At 47.4% G+C, this 23,709-nt stretch overlaps 1 protein-coding gene across 1 annotated transcript in view; it reads right to left on the bottom strand.

The window, feature by feature from the left end:
* LOC143793516 (uncharacterized) overlaps nt 1-23,709 on the bottom strand; it is a 53,171-nt gene that overhangs the window by 20,275 nt on the left and 9,187 nt on the right. Inside the window, exons 3-6 of the mRNA XM_077280552.1 lie at nt 3,157-3,254; nt 3,000-3,078; nt 2,796-2,893; nt 2,556-2,673 (exon numbers count right to left, since the gene is read on the bottom strand). Coding sequence (XP_077136667.1) covers nt 2,556-2,673; nt 2,796-2,893; nt 3,000-3,078; nt 3,157-3,254 — 393 coding nt within the window. The remainder of the gene's footprint in view (nt 1-2,555; nt 2,674-2,795; nt 2,894-2,999; nt 3,079-3,156; nt 3,255-23,709) is intronic.

Raw genomic sequence — 23,709 nt, 5'->3', positions numbered from 1 at the left:
GGCTCTGAAAAGTCCAAAATTGTGAGATGTCTTGCAAAGGGATGCAGCAGTCTTGAAATTGCCAAACTTTTGAAGCATGATCACCGAACAATCAAGCGTTTCATGGCAAATAACTAACAGGGTTGCAAGAAGCGTGTTGGGCAAAAAAGGCGCAAAATAACTGCACATAAATTTAGGAAAATCAAAAGCTGCCAAGATGCCATTTGCCAGCAGTTTTGCCATATTTCAGAGCTGCAACGTTACTGGAGTAACAAAAAGCACAAGGTGTGCGATACTCAGGGACATGGCCAAGGTAAGGAAGGCTGAAAAACGACCACCTTTGAACAAGAAACATAAGATAAAAAGTCAAGACTGGGCCAAAAAATATCTTAAGACTGACTTTTCAATGGTTTTATAGACTGAAGAAATGAGAGTGACTCTTGATGGGCCAGAGGCTGGATCAGTAAAGGGCAGAGAGCTCCACTCCGACTCAGATGCCAGCGAGGTGGGGTATTGGTATGGGCTGGGATCATCAAAGATGAAGTTGTGGGACCTTTTCGAGTTGAGGATGGAGTGAAGCTCAACTCCCAGACCTACTGCCAGTTTCTGGAAGACAACTTCTTCAAGAAGGTACAGGAAGAAGTCGGTATCGTTCAAGAAAAACATGATTTTCATGCAGGACAATGTTCCATCACATGCCTCCAACTACTCCACAGCATGGCTGGCCAGTAAAGGTCTCAAAGAAGAAAAATAATGACATGGCCCCCTAGTTCACCTGATCTGAACCCCAAGAGAACCTGTGGACCCTCATAAAATGTGAGATCAACAAGGAGGGAAACAGTCCACCTCTTGGAACTGTGTCTGGGAGGCTGTGGTGGCTGCTGCACACAATGTTGATCGTAAACAGATCAAGCAACTGACAGAATCTATGGATGGAAGGCTGTTGAGTGTCATCATAAAGAAAGGTGGCTATATTGGGCACTCATTTTTGGGGGCTTTGTTTTTGCATGTCAGAAATTTTTATTTCTAAATTTTGTGCAGTTATATTGGTTTACCTGGTGAAAATAAACAAGTGAAATGGGAATATATTTGGTTTTTATTAAGTTCTCTAATTATTCTGCACAGTAATAGTTACCTGCACAAACAGATATCCTCCTAAGATAGCCAAATCTAAAAAAACCCACTCCAACTTCCAAAAATATTAAGCTTTGATATTTATGAGTCTTTTGGGTTGATTGAGAACATAGTTGTTGATCAATAATAAAAATAATCCTCTAAAATACAACTTGCCTAATAATTCTGCACACTGTGTAGTAAATAAGCTGCAGCAGCAGGCAGTTATGGAGCTTTGGGAAGGATGCAGTGGGAGCAATGGACGCACATACAGTGCCTGCAGGCCTTGCACTGATGTGGATATGCTGTGCCCTGCCTACCTAGCGCTGCAATATTGGGACCCAATAATTAGAAAGGACTAAAAAGGACTGTTGGTTTCTCAGGAGTTGTGGATGTAAGAGTTGCAGACCTACACTAACTCTAAAAATCACGATTCTGACGCTATCTCGGCAGCAGCTCTCCCTACTCTCGCTGAATCAGGAACAGAATACGGCGAGCAGGGCGGCGCCAGGTCTCTTATACTCAGGATGATGCTGTACGGCCCAGCCAATCACTGCACGACCACAACAAAGATGGCTGCGGCATTTCATGGCCTGGCAGACAATCCCTGCACCGTGATTGGGTCTCTAAAGTCCGCCAAAAACGCTGGGTGGAGACACCAGTTACCGCCGAGTAATCCCGAAAATGCTCGGTGCTCGCCGAGTACACCGAGCATAGTGATACTCGGGAGAGTAACGAGCAGTGGCGAGCACGTTCGCTCATCATTATTCAGCAGTCTAGGAGACCCAGAAATTCAGAAATCTCATGCACACGATTTCTTTTTTTTTCCAGACAAATGGAAAACTGCTGCATTTTTTAAATAAGCAGCATGTCGAGTCTTTCAGTGTTTTTTCACCAGTGAAAGCAATGATAAAGAAAGCAATGATAAAGTACAAAAACACTACATGTGAACATAGCCTAAGGGGTGGAGGTGTTTTTTTTTCTCACTTAATAATTTTGCCATATAAACAAGTCATACAGGAAAGGATGTTTCCTAACCTTTTATTCGTGTAAAATCCATTTTATCTGCGGTTTTGTATGTTTTATTGTCAGCCCGTAAAAGAGGCGCAATACTCTGACAACATTGTTCACAGTAGTGACCTGGGAGTCAGAGATGTGTCCAGGCGTCTTCCCCATGCTGTTCCCATGCCACTTGAGCTCCGTTTCCATCCATGTCAGATTTTACAGTCCCCCTAGCTTTCCTGTTAGAGTCTTCCGAAAAAAATGCTCTAGATTCTTGTTGACTTGAAATATACTCGGTACTTGAGTCGAGCAACTGAGCGTTCAAGCTGCTTGATTCGGGTAACAAGCACTCGAGCATTTTACTGCTCGCTCATCACTAATAACCATCATACCGGTCATTATCAAACATGCGATATCACATGCCAGTCATCATCATACACATGCCCGTCATTATCACATACCTGTGGAAATATCTACCGGAATCTCCTCCTTCCCATCACTCACACATGGCTGATCCCTCCTCGTCATCGCTTTTTCTTCTGTCTCCTCCTTCACTTTATTCTTAGTCGGATCGTCCTCCTGATATATCAGATGTAACAATCAGCACAATACAAGAAACCACCAAAATCTGTGACATCTACGACCTCGCTCAGAAATGTCCCCCCATATACAGATCCAGTACAGGGCTCAGCACCGTCTACCTGATGATCCTCCGGGATGTTGTGATTCTCCTCTGGACAGTCCTGGGGACACAGAGGACGGGGACATCTCTCTGGTGGATTTCTCCTCCTGGATCCATCTGTAGGAGACACACAGTGATGGAATAGATTGTGTCATGTGATGATGAGATGATGGGAGTAGTAGTAGATGACGAAAGAACAGACATGACAGTCTCCCCTCCTCACCCTGCTGATCGGCCCATATTGCGATCGCCTCTTGTGCTCCATGTATAACCTCAACCTTAATGTCAATCAGATCTTCACCCTAAAAAGAAAAATGTAAGATGAGCTCAGGTCCCATCACTTCATGGTCAGATGTTGTGGGGGCTTCAGTGTCATCTACCTGATGATCCTCCAGGATGTTGTGATTCTCCTCGGGACAGTCCTGGGAATACAGAGGACGGGGACATCTCTCTGGTGGATTTCTCCTCCTGGATCCATCTGTGGAGACACATCCTCGTTGACTGAATCTGTCCTACATGTCTCTCAATACCATTAGCTTTTTTTTTTTTTTTAAACAGATCCCAAAAATCATTGTTGTGGTCCTCACCACCACTTGTGCTGAGCTGCAAATGTCATGCAGGTTGATGGTATTTAGTAGTCTGTAGCCCCATCAGATAAAGAATCTGCTATAAGGACATTTCGTCCTCCAAATTTCTGCCTCTACGGTTATGAAAAACACTGAGGTGACAAAGTTCTACATTTTTATACTGCCTTTATTGAACAATTCTCCATCTGGCTTCTTCACTTTCTGTCTGCTGACATTCCCACCATCATCATGGGTGACGTCAACATCCCCACTAATACCCTTCAGTCAACAGCCTCCAAACTTCTGTCCCTTACTTCATCTTTTGGACTTACTCAGTGGTCCTCCTCAGCCACCCGCACAGACGGACATACACTGGACTTGGTCTTCGCCCGTCTCTGCTCTCTATCTAACTTCATCACCTCCCGTCTCCCTCTATTTGACCACCATCTGCTCACTTTCTCATCCCTGTCCTCCTCACCGGTCACCCATGTCCAGCAACATGCGCACCCCACAGAAACCTCGCACACCTAGACACCCACACACTCTCTGACTCTATCCTACCACTGGCATCCATATCCTCACTCCACGACACAGACAGTGCCACTGCTTTCTACTATGCCACTCTCGCATCAGCTATTGACATGGTCGCCCCTCTCGTTCATGGCAGAGTTGCGATGTATCAATAGACAACCCTGGAACAATAACACCAGTAAAAAGCTCTGGCAAGTGTCCAGGGTTGCAGAGCGGCATTGGAAGAAAACACATTCGCAAGACGACCTCACTGCAAACAAGCAACACTCGCTTTTAAATCTGCTCTCACCTCTGCTAAACAGGCCTACTTCACAACCCTCGTATCTTCCTTATCCTACAACCCCAGTAATTCAAAACCTTTAACTCCCTCCTCCGCCCCCTCCAACCTCCCTCATCTCTGCTGAGGACTTTGCCACACACTTTAAAAATAAGATTGACCAAACAAGGCAAATCTTCATTGCTCAACCACCACAACCCCTTTGTATACCAAACCAAAGCCGAAACCCCATAACCTCCCTTTCCAACATCACTGAAGGGGGGCTTAATTGTCTCCTCTCCAAATCGCACCTCATCACCTGTGCGATCGACCCCATCCCACTTCCTCCCCAATCTCACCACCACACTTATCCCATCCCTAACCCACCTCTTCAACCTAACACTAACGTCTGGCACCTTCCCTTCTGCTTTCAAACTTGCCACAATCACGCCTATCCTTAACCCCTTTCTGCCAGCTGACGGAATAGTGCATCAGCTTTCAGTATCCCCCACTTTGAGGTGGGCTCCGGCTGTGAGCCCACCTCAAAGCCGAGACATGTCAGCTGTTTTCAACAGCTGACATGTTCCCGCAATGGGCGCGAGCATAATTGCGAACCACCCGAGCCCATTAACTAGTTAAATCCGCTGTCAAATGCTGACAGCGACATTTAACAAGAACTGACGGCCGTGCGGCCGGAAATACATGCACTGCTGACCACCGTCATTTTATTCGTGGGTCATCACTGTGTTGCCATCACAACCAGAAGTCTCCTAAAGACCTCTATGGTTGTGGATGATGGATTGCTATGAGCGCCACCCTGTGGTCGGTGCTCATAGCAATGCTGTAATTCAACTACATAGAGGTGACCTGTGCATCATCTCTATGTAGCAAAGGCGATTGAGTAGTGGATGCTTCTAGCCTCCCATGGCGACTATTGAAGGATCCCAAATTAAAAGAATAAAAAATGTTTTAAAATATTTTTAAAAAATAATAAAAAACCAAACATAAAAGTTCAAATCACCCCCCTTCCGCCTCAATTAAAAAAAAACAAACAAAACCCTCCACATATTTGGTACTGCCACGTTCAGAATCGCCCAATCTATCAATAAAAAAAAGGATTAACCTGATCGCTAAACGGCGTGGCGAGAAAAAAAATCAAAAAGCCAGAATTACCGTATTTTCCGGCGTATAAGACGACTGGGCGTATAAGACGACCCCCCAACTTTACCAGTTAAAATATAAAATCTTCTTAAAAGTCGGGGGTCTTCTTATACACCCTATGTCGTCTTATAGGGCCGGTGAATATGTGCCTTTTGGGGGGGGGGGAGTGATCCTGATGCCGAGGGGGCGTCTCACAGGAAAGTGAGTATCCCCCATTACCTTATCGTAGCGGTGCAGCGTGGGGGTCTCAGTGCTGGGAGTGGCGGCGGCGGCTGCTGTGCTCTGGTGCGGCGGCTGCTGTGCTCTGGTGCGGCGGCTCCTCTTCTGTGTGGGGCCTCTGTGCTGTGAGGTGGCGGTGGCGGCGGCATATCTTTATCCAGTTGGGGCTCCTCCGGCATCTCCTTAGCCCTGGAGGCCCCGCCGCAACTCCATCGGTGCAATGCAGCGGCCATTTTCCCGGAGGCAGCTCAATAGGTGCGATGCGGTGGCCTCCGGGAAAATGGCCGCTGCTCAGATTCAGATCTCGTCCCGAAATCTCGGGACACGAGATCTGAATCTGAGCAGCGGCCATTTTCCCGGAGGCCACCACATTGCACCGATGGAGTTGCGGCGGGGCCTCCAGGGCTAAGGAGATGCCGGAGGAGCCCCAACTGGATAAAGATATGCCGCCGCCACCGCCACCTCACAGCACAGAGGCCCCACACAGAAGAGGAGCCGCCGCACCAGAACACAGCAGCCGCCGCCGCTCCCAGCACTGACACCCCCACGCTGCACCGCTAGGATAAGGTAATGGGGATTACTCACTTTCCTGTGAGACGCCCCCTCGTCATCAGGATCACTCCCCCTCCCCACCCACCATATACACCGGCGTACACGACGATTCCCGGCGTATAAGACGACCCCCGACTTTTAAGAAGATTTTCGGGGGTTAAAAAGTCGTCTTATACGCCGGAAAATACGGTACTTTTTTTGGTCACCACTAAATTGCATTAAAATGCAATAACGGGCAATCAAAAGAACTATCTGCACAAAAGTGGTATCATTAAAAACGTCAGCTCGGCATGCAAAAAATAAGCCCTCACCCGACCCCAGATCACGAAAAATGGGGACGCCACGGGTATCGGAAAAGTCATAGTTACTCACCGATAATGGTGTTTCTCAGAGCCCATGACAGCACACCAGAGAGAGGGGATCCGCCTTCAGGGACAGGAAACCTACAGGATAAAAGGGAGGTACCTCTCCCGTGCATCAGTTTTGTTTACAGAGCATCGGAGGTCCTCCAGGTTAGTCACAACAACAAAAAATATACAACTTTATCATATTGCTTAACAAGTAAACACCGTGTCTATATAAAAAGGCACTTCACACAAAATAATGTGCTCACCGCACACGTGATGAGGGGGGGGATAAGCAGGTGCTGTCATGGGCTCTGAGAAACACCGTTATCGGTGAGTAACTATGACTTTCTCAGTCGCCCATTACAGCACACCAGAGAGAATTGCAGAGATATATTGGTTAGGGAGGGACCACAGCCTGCAGAACCCTTCTTCCGAAGGTCAGGTCAGATGAAGAGGCTAGGTCTAAGCGATAGTGTCTGAAAAAGGTTGAAGGTGATGACCAGGTGGCCGCCTTACAAATTTGATCTAATGGTACCTCTGACCTTTCGGCCCAGGAGGTCGCCATAGCCCTTGTAGAGTGGGCCTTCAGTCCCTGTGGAATGGCGTTCCCAGTGGATGAGTAGGCCAAGGCTATTGCGTCTGTTACCCATCGCGGTATAGTGCTCTTAGAAGCTTTAAGTCCTTTCCTAGGTCCCTGGAAGCAGATAAAAAGAGACCCTTCCTTCCTACACTGTTGGGTGGATTTAATATATTGGATTAGACACCTTCTCACATCTAGTGTGTGGAATTATTCTTCTTTCCTATTTTTAGGGTCTGGACAGAAGGAAGGAAGGATTATTTCCTGAGACCTATGAAATGTGGATGCTACTTTGGGTAGATAGGCAGGGTCTGTTTTTAGTACAACCTTATCATCCAGGATTTGTGTAAAGGGAGGGTTTGCGGACAGGGCTTGGAGATCACTTATTCTACGGGCCGATGTCAGGGCTATTAGGAGGGCAGTTTTAAGTGATAGAATCCTAAGAGGTATTCACTCTACGGGCTCAAACGGGGGTTCTGTCAGGGCTGACAAGACTAAGTTCAAGTCCCAAGTTGGTAATCTATGTACTGTTACAGGTTTAGACCTTGCGGCTGCTCTGATAAACCGTATCACCCAAGGGTTTGCTGCTATGTTTTCACAGTACAGTGCTCCTAGGGCTGATATCTGTACTTTTAAGGTACTTATTGAAAGGCCCAGGTCTAGCCCCTTTTGTAGAAATTCTAATATTTCAGTCACTGGAACCCCGTCTTGCAACCTGACCCCGGAGGAGGACAAAAATTTTTGCCAAGTTTTACCATATATTTTTGTGGTCACAGGTTTTCTATTCTTCATTAGTGTAGAGACTAGTTTGTTAGAAAACCCTCTATCCGTCAATAGTGACCTCTCAAATTCCACGCTGTTAAGTGGAGATTCTCTGACTGAGGGTGGAACACCGGTTCCTGAGACAGAAGGTCCGGAAGATCCGGAAGGACCCAGGGATCGGTGATCGATAGCATCCTCAGCCAGGAGAACCAGGCCCTTTTGGGCCAGAAGGGGGCTATTAGGATAAGTCTGGATTTGTCCTCCCTGATTTTCCGCAGAACTGCTGGAATGAGGATGATGTGAGGAAACGCGTACGCAAGAGTTTGTGTCCAGGGAATCGTAAATGCATCTACTGCCTGAGGATTCCCTCTGGGATCTAAGGAGCAAAAGGTTTTCACTTTCCTGTTGTGCATGTTTGCGAAGAGGTCTATTACAGGGACTCCCCATAAGTCTGTAATTTTGTTGAAGATCCCCTGATTCAAGGACCATTCCCCTTGTTTTAGTTGGGTACGACTTAGAAAGTCGGCTTCCTGGTTCTCTACACCTTTTATATGTAGGGCTGATAGGGATAGAAAATTGTTCTGTACCAGGCTGAAAATTTCGGAGGTAGTTTCCATTAATGTTTGAGACCGGGTCCCCCCCTGGTGGTTCAAGTAAGCTACAACTACTTTGTTGTCCGAAAAAATTTGGACATGATGCCCTTGTAATTCTGTTAGGAAAAAAAGTAGTGCATGATTCACCGCCCTCAGCTCTTTTTGGTTTGAGGAAGTCCCGAGTTCCCGACTCGTCCATACCCCCTGAGCGACTTTGTTGTTCAGATGAGCCCCCCACCCTGTGGGACTTGCGTCTGTTGTTACTATCTGAGGGCCTTCTATCACCCAGGGAATCCCTTTTGATAGATTGGTGGGATTTAACCACCAGGTTAGGGAATGAATAACAGGCGAACTTAGAGTCATGCGACCCTCTAACCGACCCCTTAGTAAATTCTTTTTTTTAAAAATGTCCCACTGGAGGGGTCTCGTGTGGATCTGCGCCCACTGAACTGCTGGAAGGCAAGCAGAGAGGGACCCCAGTAACGACATGGCCTTCCTCAGAGACATGGATGGTTTTGAACAAGCTTCTGACACTAGATGTAATATCTTTTGTCTTTTCTGAATTGGGAGGCGACATTCTTGGGAACTTGAGTCCAAAGTGAGACCCAAAAATTCCTGAACCCTGGTTGGTTCCAGTTTTGACTTTTGAAGGTTCACCAGCCAGCCTAGTTTTTTTAAAATGTCTATCACTCTGTCGCATTGCTGACTGCAGAGTTGGGCCGAGCTGCTTACAATCAGAAAGTCGTCCAAATATGGAACGATTAAAATGTCGTCCTCTCTTAGGTGTGCCATCATCTCTGCTACCAATTTGGTGAAGATGCGAGGTGCGATTGATATGCCGAAGGGAATATATGTATTGGTATTCCCTTATCTGTCCCTTTATGACCACCGCCAGTCTGAGGAATTTTTGAGAATCCTTGTGGATGGGGACGTGATAGTTCTAGATCTCAGCGACGCGTACTATCATAAAACAGTTCGGAAACAGGTTTTTTATTGTCGACTTTATTGATTCCATTTTGAATCGTTTGTTCTTTACGTAAGTATTTAATCTCCGTAAGTTTAGTATGGTCCGGAAGGACCCATCTGGTTTGGGAACCAGGAATAATGGGGAGTAGAACCCCTTCTTTCTCTCCAGAGGGGGAATTTCCTGGATGACATTTTTGTCCAATAATTTTAAAATTTCGAGTTCCAGAGCTTCTTGTTGTTGGGGAGAAGACCTCAGTGGAGTTACTACATAGTGTCGGGGGGGTAGGGAAAAAAATTCTATTTGAAGCCCTGCGTTTATCAGATTTAGTATCCAGGGGCTGGTAGTAATTTTTTCCCAGGCCGGGAGGAATTGAGACAACCTCCCTCCCACCCTGGGGGAGAAGTCACTTAGGGGGGGGTTTCTTATCTCGTGGGGAACTACCAAAGAGAAAACCTCTTTCTCTTCTTTTCCCATCGTCCCAGCGGTTTTGTTCTCTTGGCGGTCTTTTCCTAAAAAACTTCCTACTCCGAAAGGGTCGCTTATTGAACGTTGGAGTCAGGTTGGGGAACCCCTTCTTTTTATCACCTGCTTTTTGCAGGATATCGTCCAGAGTCTCTCCAAAAAGAAACTTGCCCTCACACGGGATAGAACACAGTTTGTGTTTAGTTTGTAAATCTCCTGGCCAGCTTTTTAGCCATAGGGTTCTGCGCGCTGCATTTGAGAGGGCTGCAGATTTAGACGTTAACTTAATTGAGTCGGCAGACGAATCAGCTAGAAATGCCGCGGCACCTCTAATCATAGGAATAGAGTCTAACACCTTATTTCTGGGTACCCCATCCCTCAGCTGTTTCTCTAAGTTGTCAATCCAGATCATAAGGGAGCATGACGTGCATGCAGCTGCTATGGCCGGTCTCAAGCATCCTCCTGCCGACTCCCAGGCACCTTTAAGAAAGGTGTCGGCTCTCTTATCAAGAGGATCTTTTAGGGTTCCCATATCTTCAAATGGTAACGCGTATCTTTTTGAGGCTTTAGCTACCGCCACGTCGAGTTTGGGAGCCTTATCCCATGAAGTGGAAGCTTCCTCTTCAAAGGGATATTTTCTTTTAATAGAGGGAACTGATGCATTTTTCCTCTCTGGTTTTTCCCACTCTTTTTTGATTAATGTCTGTATATTTTCATTTAGGGGAAAAACTTTCCGCTTTTTTTGGCATAGTCCTCCAAACATAACATCCTGAACTGTTTTGTCAGGACGAGGGTCCAATACCCCCATTGTCGACCTCACCACTTTAACAAGGCCGTCAACCTCATCTAGGGGAAAACAATGACGACCTCCCCTTTCGTCATCTGAAGAAGAGAAAGAGGAGTCCTGTATATCTGAGTTTACAATATCAGAGCTGGAGGAATCAGAATTCCTATAAGGAATAGGTTTTTCCCTACTGACTTTCCTTCCTCCTTTAAAGGTTTTAAACACAGATTCCACCTCTGTTTTAATTACGGACCGTAACTCAGAGGCAAAGCTTGGAGTCTCCTCACAGAGGACTTGACCAATACACGAGTCACATAATTTTTTATCCCAAGATTGCGGTAATTCTTTATCGCACAATGGGCAGGTTCTGTGCTTTGTTTTTGCCGTTCTCTTCCTTGCCTAGGATAAAGGAGAAGAGGGACCCCAATTACAAAAAATGAGCTTTCACGAAGATCACTCACCAATCAGACGCAGCCACAGGTACCGATTCTGGAGGAGGGGTAGGATCTTGAAGAGAGAGATCCGTAGATGGTAGCTGATTCACCACGCTGGAATTCTTGCTACGTTGCGTGGAATGGCTACCAGACCGAGAACTCCGGGTGCCAGCAGAGGTTCGCTTCTTTTGCGCGTCCGGTTTCGGTCGTTGATGGTGGCGCTGCTGCTGCGGCGGTGGCGGCTGGAGCTGCTGATCGCTGTCTTCCATGGCTTTATTACCTTGGGACGGCATGCAGCAAGGAGTCTCCATGTGCACCATCTTTTAAGCAAAGCGCCCCTCCTCTTGTGGCCGCATCGATGAGGAAGCGTTCATCATTTTTTTTTCCCCGAAAATTCTACTGCGCATGCGCGCACAGTCAGGGACCCGGAAATGAAGTAATCCGATTCCGGGGCAGCGCCATCTTGGTACACATTGGTTACTGCGCTGCCCCTGAACCGGAAGCCGTCCTATTACTTCCGGTGCGGCGCCATCTTGGAACGCCGGCGTCCTGAGTGCGGCCGAATGCCGGGAGCCCCAACACCTATCCGGAGTGGCGGCTGCGCTTCCCCCTGCTCACGCTGAGGACTCATCGGTCATAGCCGTGGCGGCTTCGGACACCGCACCAGCCGTGGCAGGGGCCTCCCTGCTGCCATGACTCGGACTGGCCGGTTCCGGATTCTTCAGGCTTTTCTTCACGGTTCCAGTTCTTCTCAGTTACCGTCCCAGAAGGTTCCCCGTCAGGGACAGGAAACCAAACTGATGCAGGGGAGAGGTACCGCCCTTTTATCCTGTAGGTTTCCTGTCCCTGAAGGGCGGATCCCCTCTCTCTGGTGTGCTGTCATGGGCGACTGAGAAATAGAGCATTTTTTTTTTTTACCACTTAGATAAAACAGAACCTAGACATGTTTAGTATCTATGAACTCGTAGTGACCTGGAGAATCATAATGGCAGGTCAGTTTTAGCATTTAGTGAACCTAACAAAAAAGCCACAAGTGTGGGATTGCACTTTTTTTGCAATTTCATCGCACTTGGATTTTTTTTCCTGTTTTCTATTACACGACATGGTAAAACCAATGGTGTTGTTCAAAAGTAGAACTTGTCCCCCCAAAAAAATAAGCCCTCACATGGCCATATTGACGGAAAACTAAAAAAGTTATGTCTCTGGGAAGAAGGGGAGTGAAAAAAAGAAAAGAGCTCCGGGGGTGAAGGGGTTAAAAAGCCAACCCTCGACCCTACCACTATGTCCAGCTACCGCCCAATATCGCTGCTCCCATTCGCTTCCAAACTCCTGCAGCAGCACGTCCACGCTGAACTTTAATCCCACCTCTCATCTAACTTGGTCTTTGACAATCTGCAATCTGGTTTCCGCTCCCATCACTCAACTGAGACAGCCCTGACCAAAATTACCAATGACTTACTTACAGACAAAGCTAAAAAACAATACTCTGTACTCCTCCTTCTAGACCTGTCCTCTGCTTTCGACACAGTTGACCACTGCCTCCAACTGCAGATCCGCTCTTCCTTTGGCATCAAAGACCTCGCCCTATCCTGGATCTCCTCGTACCTTTCCAACCGCACATTCATCGTCTCCCACTCGCACACTACCTCCTCATCCCACCCTCTCTCAGTTGGAGTCCCCCAAGGCTCTGTTCTAGGATCCCTACTCTTCTCAATCTATACAGTTGGCCTGGGACAACTCAAAGTCTTATGGATTCCAGTACCACCTATATGCTGATGACACTCAGATCTACCTTTCAGGCCCAGACTTCACCTCCCTGCGGTCAAGAATCCCAGAGTGTTTATCAGCCATATCCCTTCTCCTCTCGCTTCCTCAAAGTCAATGTGGACAAATCTGAACTCATCATCATTCCTCCATCTCACAGATCTTCCCTACCTGACCTATCGCAATTAACGACATCACGCTTTCCCCTGTACCGGAAGTCCGCTGCCTCGGAGTAATCGTGGACTCTGCCCTGTCCTTCAAACCGCACATTCAAGATCTTTCCACCTCCTGTCGCCTCCAGCTCAAAAATATTTCCAGAATCCATCCTTTCCTCAACCCTCAATCTACTAAAATGCTTGTGCATGCCCTCATCATCTCCCGCCTTCACTACTGCAACATCCTTTTCTGTGGCCTCCCTGCTAACACCCTTGCATCTCTCCAGTCCATCCTTAACTCTGCTGCCCGACTGATTCATCTCTTTCCTCACTACTCCTCCACTTCCCCCCTCTGCAAATCTCTTCACTGGCTCCCATTCCCTCAGGGTTCTGTCACACAGTGCAATTTTGATCGCTACGACGGCACGATTCGTGACGTCGCAGCGTCGTATGATTATCGCTCCAGCGTCGTAGACTGCGGTCACACTTTGCAATCACGGCGCTGGAGCGATGCCGAAGTCCCCGGGTAACCAGGGTAAACATCGGGTTACTAAGCGCAGGGCCGCGCTTAGTAACCCGATGTTTACCCTGGTTACCAGCGTAAACGTAAAAAAAACAAACAGTACATACTTACATTCCGGTGTCTGTCCCCCGGCGTTCTGCTTCTCTCCACTGTGTAAGCACCATAGCCGGAAAGCAGAGCGGTGACGTCACCACGTCACCGCTGTGCTCGCTTTCCGGCCGGCAGGCGCTCACAGTGCAGAGAAGCTGAGACGCCGGAGGACAGACACCGGAATGTGAGTATGTACTGTTTGTTTTTTTTACGTTTACGCTGGTAACCAGGGTAAACATCGGGTTACTAAGCGCGGCCCTGCGCTTAGTTACCCGATGTTTACCCTGGTTACAAGCGAACACATCGCTGGATCGGTGTCACACACAACGATCCAGCGATGTCAGCGGGTGATCAAGCGACGAAAGAAAGTTCCAAACGATCTGCTACGACGTACGATTCTCAGCAGGATCCCTGATCGCTGCTGCGTGTCAGACACAGCGATATCGTAACGATATCGCTAGAAGGTCACGAATCGTACCGTCGTAGCGATCAAAATGGCACTGTGTGACAGTACCCTAAGTGTATCCAGTTCAAATTACTAATACTGACCTATAAAGCCATCCATAACCTGTCTCCTCCATATATCTCTGAACTAATCTCCCGATATCTTCCCCCACATAATTTCCGGTCCTCCCAAGACCTCCTTCTCTCCTCCACACTTATTCGCTCCTCACCTAATCGTCTCCAAGACTTCTCACAAATATCCCCCATTCTCTGTAATTTTTTGCCCCAACACGTCCGACTATCAACCAATTCAGAACCTTCAAACGTAACCTGAAAACCCATCTCTTCAGGAAAGCCTACAGCCTGCAAAGACCCAGCTGCCCCCCTCACCACTACCGAAGCTGCCGCCTCACCAACACTGGAGCTACCGCCTCACCAACAACGGAGCTCCTGCAACCCTCAACCTATTGTCTCCTTCCCCACCATCCTGTAGAATGTAAGCCCGCAAAGGCAGGGTCCTCGCCCCTCTGTATCAGTCTGTAATTGTTAGTTTGCTTACTGTAAGAGATATCTGTAATTTGTATGTACATGTACAGCACCATGGAATCAATGGTGCTATATAAATAAATAATAATATACCCCCAAATTTCCATTCAGCAATTCCTCCCCTAAGATTCAGGTAAGATACGTTATAAAAAAAATAATATTTTCAAAGATGATTGATTTTCTGTGAGGCCATGACTGCACCGCGAGAGTCCGCTTCCCTTCTAGACAGAATCTCTGAGCGATATGTAACCCTTTCCTGACATATCACATACTGTTTCTTCATATGTCAGGTCCCATTCTATGATGCGGCTCAGGAACTGCGCCCTCATCTTTCCCGCAGGTAAGTGCTCACCCCCATACCAGCATGTACGGATTTTCCACAGCGCCGTCCTATAGTTTTCATCTTTACTTGTGCAATCCGTGTTACTGATGAACATCTGATTATCTGACTGAAACGTCTATATATTATGGATTTCTTGCATCAATAAAAAAAAATCTAATCTGCATTATATCCGAGCGACAAATTTTCTCCTCATTATTAACTCCCCATTAACAACTCTGAAACATGATTGTGGGGCACTACTATGCTGCCGTGATGCCTGTCGTGTTCGTACGCTTAAGAAAGCAACCGACTGCTGTATGAGACCGTGATGTTTGGTGCACACAGAACTATTGTGGTATTTTGTGTATAGTACAAGTGATTGGACGATCATAGCTGCATGTAAACTTAGGGGACTACAATAGACTGAAAACATTTGAAAAAAATGTTTCTGTTTTTTTTAAATGTGGAAAAAAAAAATCAAACAAAATATAAGAGTTTGAATCACACCTCTTTCCCCCCATCAAAAATAACAAAAAATATAAAAATACACGAGGTATCGCTACGTTTGTAAAAGTCCAATCTATCACGATGCAAAATGAATTAATTAACCCAGTCAGTAAACTCTGTAAAGGGTGAAAATTGTGGAGGGTTTTGGCTGCTGCAACACTGCAGAAAATGCAATAAGAGGAGATCAAAACCTTGCACCTACCCCAAAATGATAGCAACAAAAATTAAGCTTTTTCGAAATTTCACATCACTTGGAAATTTTGACTGCTTCCCCGTACATCATGATAAAATGGACGAAGTCATCCAAAAGTACAACTCGTTCCACAAAAACAAGCCCTCATATGGCTACATCAAAGGAAGAACAACAAAGTTATGGCTCTTAGAAGAAGGAGAGGATAAAACAAAAGCGCAAAAATGGAAAGATCGCTCTGGAGGGAAGGAGAGTGGGATATAGGAACCCCTCAATTCTTAGGGTTGGTAAACAAAAAATTTTTACTTTTTAGTTCCCCGAGAAAGTCTTCGGCCAAGATTTAGGCTATGTGTACACGTAGGAAAAGAGGTGCAGAATTTTCTGCACAAAATCCGCATCTCCTGGCAGAATCAGCAGCTGCGGATTTGCTGCAGTTTTTATGCTGATTTTGTGCAGTATTTATGCTGAACTGATGCGGATTTTCTGCGGTTTTTGCCACTGCGGATTTTTAACATGGAGGGGTGCAGAAACGCTGCAGATCCGCACAAAAGAAGTGACATGCACTTCTTTGAAATCTGCAGCAATTCCGCACTGATTTTTCCGCACCATCTGCACAGCTTTTTTTTTTCACATTGAATAACATTGAACTGTACATCACAGTGCGGATCTGCCGCGTTTCTGCGTGGAAAAATCCGCTGCGGATCCACAGCAAATCCGCATCGTGCGCACATAGCCTTATGAAGCCATTGTCCCTTACCGTATGGCTGGAATTGGAGGAAGAAATCATGACCTCCACCTCCTTTATTACAGCTCCAATGTCCCATTTTCTCTTTCTCCAGTATTCATGGATTATATCTGGAGGATTCTTTATGGGAGATCTTCTTCCTATCAGCTGCTTTTCCAAGATTTTGATGAAGGACACAAATGAAGACTACCTTTCCTTCAAATGGAATACCGCAGAGCTTAGTTACAGAAATAGTGTCACCTTACCAGTATTATTTCATACTATCCGAATCTTGTTGATTTGGCCAGGACTGCCGTACGAGCCACCATAAGCACTTGCTCTACAAACATCCAAAAGGAATCCAGCAGATAGTTTAGGCATAAGGTTATGAAAGTTTTTCATCCTATATTCCTTTTTGTTCATCAATTGGAAGATTTCCCTCCATGTCCCTGGAAACCAGTAATTTCCTCTCTGGGTGAGGCCACTCTTGAAGGGTAATTTTCTTTACATTTTCACGAGGGTCGAAAACGTCTTCTGCGAGGCCTCAGTCCAAATATTTCTACCTGCATGGACCATGATTTTCTATGCTCGCTGTCCAGCGTACAGCTTTCAACTTAAAATCATAGGTATATATATATATATATATATATATATATATATATATATATATATATATATATATATATATAGTATATACACAATGTAGGGTCAGAACATAGTGAAAATGCTTTAGCCATCACAAATCAATTAAGCTGATGCAGAAATCTCAATGGGACTGAGGTGAGTTGTGCCTACCCTCACTGACCCTACCTGACGGCAGAGATTGGCACCCTAATAGGTCGATGTAGCACCCCCACTAAACGTGGACTAGCCCTATGTGACCTCCCTTAAACCAACCACCACCATCACCCAAGTGCTGAAATGCATAAATATATCAATGCTGTTGCCTGGTAATAACGAACCCTGATTAACTGAAGAAAACAGAATTAGACTACTGGTAATTTGTTTTCTAAGAACCCTCCACAGGAGGATATCACCCCACCCTAATAGGGACAGGAAACACAAAGAGATCAAGTAGCCCACCCACATCTTCTCTCCAGTGTTTTTCCAAAGGACCTCACAGGTATGAATGCTTCAAAAAAATTTATTTACCACCGGATTTTAAACAATACAATAAATAACAGAAAAAGGGGTGGGAATTAACCGAGCTGTCGTGGGGGCTTTTTAGAATTAGATTTACAGGTCATTAGGTTTCTATTTTCTCAAATAACCCTCCACGACAGCACCACAGGAGAAATACTAAAGACTAATAATAGGGAGGGACAATGGCCTGGAGAACTTTTCTCCCAAAGGCTAAATCTTTGATGGACATCAAGTCAAGTCTATAGGGTTTGGAGAAGGTATGGACCGAGGACCAGGTAGCTGCTCTGCAGATCAGCTCCATGGAAGCGATTGCCTTCTCGGCCCAGGTGACAGCCCTAGTGGAGCGAGCTGTAAATTTTTCCAGGGACAAAAGATTCTGGTTTCGATATGTTTCACAAATTGCTTTCTTGATCCAGTTGGCAAGAGTGCTTTTTGATGTTTTCGTACCTTCTTTTGGGCCATAGAGCTGGATGAAGAGATTTTGATCCTTCGTCCAAGATTGTGTTTGTTGAAGGTAGTGGAGGACCAGTCTTCGCACATCTAAGGAATGGAATTCTTCCTCTTTATCATTTGCTGTGCTGGAATTTGGCAAAAGGAGGAAAGAATAATTTCCTGTGATCTGTGAAATTCTGAGACCACCATGGGCAAAAAGGATGGTCAAGTCAGAGAACAAGTGTATCACCCAAAATTATCAAATAAGGGTCTTTGATTGAGAGAGCCTGAAGGTCTGGAGGACCAGACGCACATCAAGATACAAAGGCTTTCCATATTTTATGATGGAAGGTATTGGTTACTGGTTTTCTACTTTTTTGGAGAGTCTGCATGACTATCTGAGAGGCTTTTACTTTTTAGGATTGAAAACTCAGAAGCCAAGCAGCCAGACACAGACTTTAGGGGGTCCGGGAGGTAGATCGGACCCTGATGAAGATTTCCACTGGGTGGGATAATCAGGGGAACCTTCTAAATTCAAGTTGTTCAGAGTACCGAACAAGCTTCTCTGCGGATTGAAAACTGACACTAAGATTATTTTCACCTTCTAAGTCCTTATCTTTTGGAGCTTCCTTGGTAAGACCAGAATCAGCAGGAATACATAAGCCAGGCTGAATCTCCAGGGATAGGCAAATGCGTCCCACTACATGCAGGCATCGTTTGGGTTCAAGGAGGAGTACTGATCCCCTTTTGCATTCTGATAACTTGCAAACAGGTCTGCTTCTGGATGCCCCCATCTTCTGGATGCCCCCATCTTCTGGTTAGCATTTGGAAAACCTCTATGTTTAGGCTCCATTCACTTGGATGCACATCTCTTCTGGCCAGAATATCGACCTGGATGTTGGCAAAGCAGATTGTGAAGAGCAGATAGAGATGCTCTTCTGCCCAAGATAAGACTCTTGTTGAGACTGCTTTTAGATCTTTGCGCTTACTTGATGACGGAGGTGAGCAACCATGGTCAAGTTGTTTGAGTAAACCCTTAAGTGGGTGCCTTGAATTATGGATGTTGCTGATCGGAGTACCTCCTCTACTACCTTCAGGTCTCTGAAATTGGAGGATAGATGGCTGATCTCCCTTGTCCAGAGCCCCTGGAAGGAAGTATAGGAGATCATAACTCCCCCTCAGCCTCTTCTGCTGGCATCCACTGGTATTGTTGATAGGGGGTTCTGAATCCAGAGGAGTCTTCTCTTTAGGTTCCCTTGATTGAGAGACCAGGTCAGAGAGGACTTTACCAGATCGGATGCCAGAATCTTCCTGTTCAGAGATTCTGGGGATCCGTCCCAATTTGAAAGGATGTAGGTCTGTAGACATTGGCGTAACTACAAAGTTATGGGCCCCGGTGCGAACTTCCAAATGGGCCCCCCCCCCCGCCCCGCCATACAATTCAATGTAACCGCCATAGAATACAATGCAGCGCCCCTCATAGTATAATGCAGCCCCTCCATACAGGGGCAGTGAGAAAGACACGAGCAAATGGTGACGAGGGGGCAGGGGAGAGGACAAGGAAGACAGGCACAAGGGGACACATGGGGGCTAGGAGGCAGGGGAGAAGGTTACAAGGGGACTAGTGGGCAAGGGAGACTGACACAAGGGGACAAGGGAGACTGACACAAGGGGACTAGTGTGCAAGGGAGCCTGACACAAGGGGCACACGGGGACAAGTGAGCAAGGGAGACTGACACAAGGGGCACACGGGGACTAGTGGACAAGGGAGACTGGCACAAGGGGACACAGGGACTGGTGGGCAAGGGAGACTGGCACATGGGGACAAGGGACACAAGCATAAGGGAGACAGGTTCAAGGGGACACACGGCCCCCTGACCTGCCAGAGCCGCTTGCAGCTGCGACCGTGGTAGTTACGCCCCTGCCTCACACACACTACAGATATCACACACACACTACAGATATCACACACACACATCATACTACAGATATTACACACACACACACACACACACACACACATACTACAGTTATCACACACACACTACAGATATCACATACACACACACACACACACATACTACAGATATCACACACACACACCAGATACCAGCTCATATACACAACTCACAATCTCCTCTCTGGTACAGGGGTGGCTGATGTAAACCGGCTGCAGCTCCTCAGCTTCTCCTGACTAAAGCGGCTCTGTCCCGCACCTCCCCCCTGCTCTCGCCTTCTATCCCGGGGTTATTTTGGCTTTCTCTTAAATACGATCTCATTCAGACGTACATGAGATGTATGAAGGGGGAAAAATACAGACTGAGAAGCTGTCTCACCGTGATGACTGGAGCTGCTTCCTGTCTCCCACGTGCCCCGGCTGCCCCCTTCCCCTAGATACGCCTCGGACTGTTGCCGTGCAGGAGGAATCTCCTGCACTGCAACATGGTGTTGGGTGCCAGCACAGCCCGCACAGTGGTCTATCCAGCACAGCCCGCACAGTGGTCTATCCAGCACAGCCCGCACAGTGGTCTATCCAGCACAGCCCGCACAGTGGTCTATCCAGCACAGCCCGCACAGTGGTCTATCCAGCACAGCCCGCACAGTGGTCTATCCAGCACAGCCCGCACAGTGGTCTATCCAGCACAGCCCGCACAGTGGTCTATCCAGCACAGCCCGCACAGTGGTCTATCCAGCACAGCCCGCACAGTGGTCTATCCAGCACAGCCCGCATAGTGGTCTATCCAGCACAGCCCGCATCTCTCCTCCTCCCCCCCCCCCCCCCCCATAGACGCCGGTATAGTTGAATGCGACGGCAGGGGGGTGAGTCGGTGGCGGCGGATCGAGCGGCCCACGACTGGCACCGGCTGGCTCTTCTGGCATTTGCCAGAAGAGCCGGTGCCAGTCGTGGGCCGCTCGATCCGCCTCCCCCGCCGCCACCGACTCACCCCCCTGCCGTCGTATTCAACTATACAGGCGTCTATGACGCCGGTACAGTTGAATGCAATGATGGAGGAGAGAGCGTCTACAGTGTGCTGTATATACCACTGTGCGGGCTGTGCTGTATATACCACTGTGCGGGCTGTGCTGGATAAACCACTGTGCGGGCTGTGCTGGATAGACCACTGTGCGGGCTGTGCTGGATAGACCACTGTGCGGGCTGTGCTGGATAGACCACTGTGCGGGCTGTGCGGTATATACCACTGTGCAGGCTGTAAAATAAAGAGGAGAAATCACGCTGCAGCCGATCACAGCTATGGGCCCCAGGGGCCCGAGCTCCTGCTGCACTGTGCCCCCGTACCTGTCCCTGGTGGTCGATGTAGTAGAAGTACTCCCTGGTCTGGGGGTCAGGGTTCTGGCCCTGGACATAATGAAGGCTCCTGCGGGAGCCCCTGAGGGCTGACGACAGGCGGCAGAGTCGGAGCCGCAGTGCGCGACAGGACATGGCTAGGACGGCCGCGGGTCACTATGGAAACAGGTGCTGCCGCTTCCGGGCACCGCCGGAAACATGGGAACTGAAGAAAGCATCCGCACGCGAGAGCTGGAAGTGCCGGACGCCTCACCAGTCTGTGTAGTGGGCGTGTCAGGGGCGTGGCGGCGGATACAGAGAGCCACCCCCTGCTATGGATGGGAGGAGCCGCTCTGCAGCGTCACTGAGCCTGCGCACTGCTGCTTATCTATAGATAGAAGTAAGTGACGGAAGTGTGCGGGAGCAGGAGGCGGACATAGTGCGGTGACCAGGGGCGTCTGACCTGCCGGCCCCGGGCCCCTCACCTACCGGGCCCGGTCGCAATGGCGACCACTGCGACCGCGGTAGTTACGCCCCTGTCTGTAGAGTTCTGGTATGCGCTTATGCCCAGGTTACAGTCTAAATGTATGACGTCATGGAGACCAGGACTGACATCTCAAATCTTATGGATACTGATTTATGGCTTCACAGGAAGGTTATTTTACATTGGATATATTTCTCTTTTGGCAGTCCAGTATAATACCTAAGAAGATTTTTGTAGTGGAAGGGACTGTCTGACTTCTAATGGTTAACCAGCCATCCTAGGGATGTCAAAATCTGAATTGTTTGCTGTAGATTTTCTTTAAGGGATTATATAGAAGTTATCTTTCCTGATGAATGCAACGGCCTCAACCATGATCCTTGTAAAGATTCGAGGTGCTGACGATATTCCGAACGGCAGAACGTTAAACTGGAAGTGCAGTATTTGTCTTCCTTGGGTAACTGCAAATATTAAAAATGTAGGTAGGTTGGATAAATGAGGACATGATAATAAGCCTCCTGTAAATCGATAGTAGCCATGATGAAGTTCTGCCCTATAAGGTGGGCTATCTAACAGCTGCGAGATATGCGGTGCGGAAAAGCGAGAATGTCATTCGAATACCCACGATTCTCTGAGCATACCCCAGCATCCGATGCAAACTCGAGCAGCAAGCACTTGTCTCAAACTGTTGGGTCCACTTTTCGGTGTTACCTCTCGGAAAATAGGTATTAAGCTTACCGTTAATTATGTTTCCAGGAGTCCATCCTGACAGCACTATGGAGGACGTCCTCCTCCCCCTTGCTGGGACAGGAAACACACGAGAGTTCAAAAGGTCCGGTCCCACCCCCATTCCTCAGTGTTGTAACAAGAACCGCCTCAAGGGAGATGCAAAAAAATAATATTTAATGGTAAAGAACATAACACCATATATCAGGAACATATTACATCATATGTTTAGGAAATACTACAGACATGTCAGGTTCATATTACAAAGGCATAGTTATATTAACAGGGAGGGAATTACCCGTGCTGTCAGGATGGACTCCTGGAAACATAATTAACGGTAAGCTTAATACCTATTTTCCAGGACGTCATCCTGACAGCACTATGGAGAGTACCAAAGCACCTCCTCAGGGTGGGATTACCGCTTGGAGAACTTTTCTCCCGAATGCAGTATGCTGACCGGACAAAACATCAAGTTTGTAATGTTTGCAGAAGGTATTCACACTAGCCCATGTAGCGGCCTTACAAATCTGCTCTAGAGAGGCGCCTGCCCTCTCAGCCCAAGAAGTAGCCATCCCTCTAGTAGAGTGTGCATGAAGACCTTTTGGAGGAGAGATTCCCTCCGACTGATAGGCCTCAGAGATCACAGACGTGATCCATCGAGCAATGGAGGCCTTAGAGGCCTTCTTTCCCTTATTTTTACCCCCAAACAAAATAAACAGGTTTGGATCGATTCGCCATGGGTTGGTGGCTGATAGGTAGTCGATGACCGCCTGTCTGACATCCAAGGAATGCAGAGCTTCCTCTTTAGAATTGGAAGGGTTACAGCAAAAGGATGGTAACACTATCTCTTGATTCCTATTTTTTAGAGTTCCCACTTTTGGAACGAACGAGGGATCTAGTTTGAGAACCACACAATCATCTCTAATCTGGAGGTACGGATCCCGTGTGCACAAGGCTTGGATTTCCCCCACCCTCTTAGCCGTGGTGATCGCCACTAAAAATGCCGTTTTACGTGTCAGGGCTGAAATGGACATGTTATCTGCCGAGGCGTAATTATTTTTGCAGAGGAAATTCAGGACAAGGTTAAGATCCCAAGGAGGAGATAACTGTCTAATGGTGGGGCGCAATCTTTGGGTGGCTCTGATAAACCTAACTATCCAGGGATGTGTTGCTAGGGGATAGTCTAGAAAGGAGCTTAGTGCGGAGATCTGCACCTTTAAGGTGCTTGGCCTAAGCCCTTTATCGAACCCAGACTGTAGAAAATCCAGAATTCTGGGTAAGTCGGGAGTGCCTGCCGCAACCTCGGACCTGCCACCCTCCAGACAGAAACGTCTCCAGATTTTCAAATAGATTGCTGACGTGACCGGCTTTCTACTAGCCTTGATAGTG

Source organism: Ranitomeya variabilis, chromosome 1, assembly GCF_051348905.1.
Source record: "Ranitomeya variabilis isolate aRanVar5 chromosome 1, aRanVar5.hap1, whole genome shotgun sequence".
Classification (NCBI taxonomy): Eukaryota; Metazoa; Chordata; class Amphibia; order Anura; family Dendrobatidae; genus Ranitomeya; species Ranitomeya variabilis.
The sequence above is the reverse complement of the archived record's forward strand: the minus strand, read 5'-3'. Positions and strand labels throughout refer to the sequence as shown.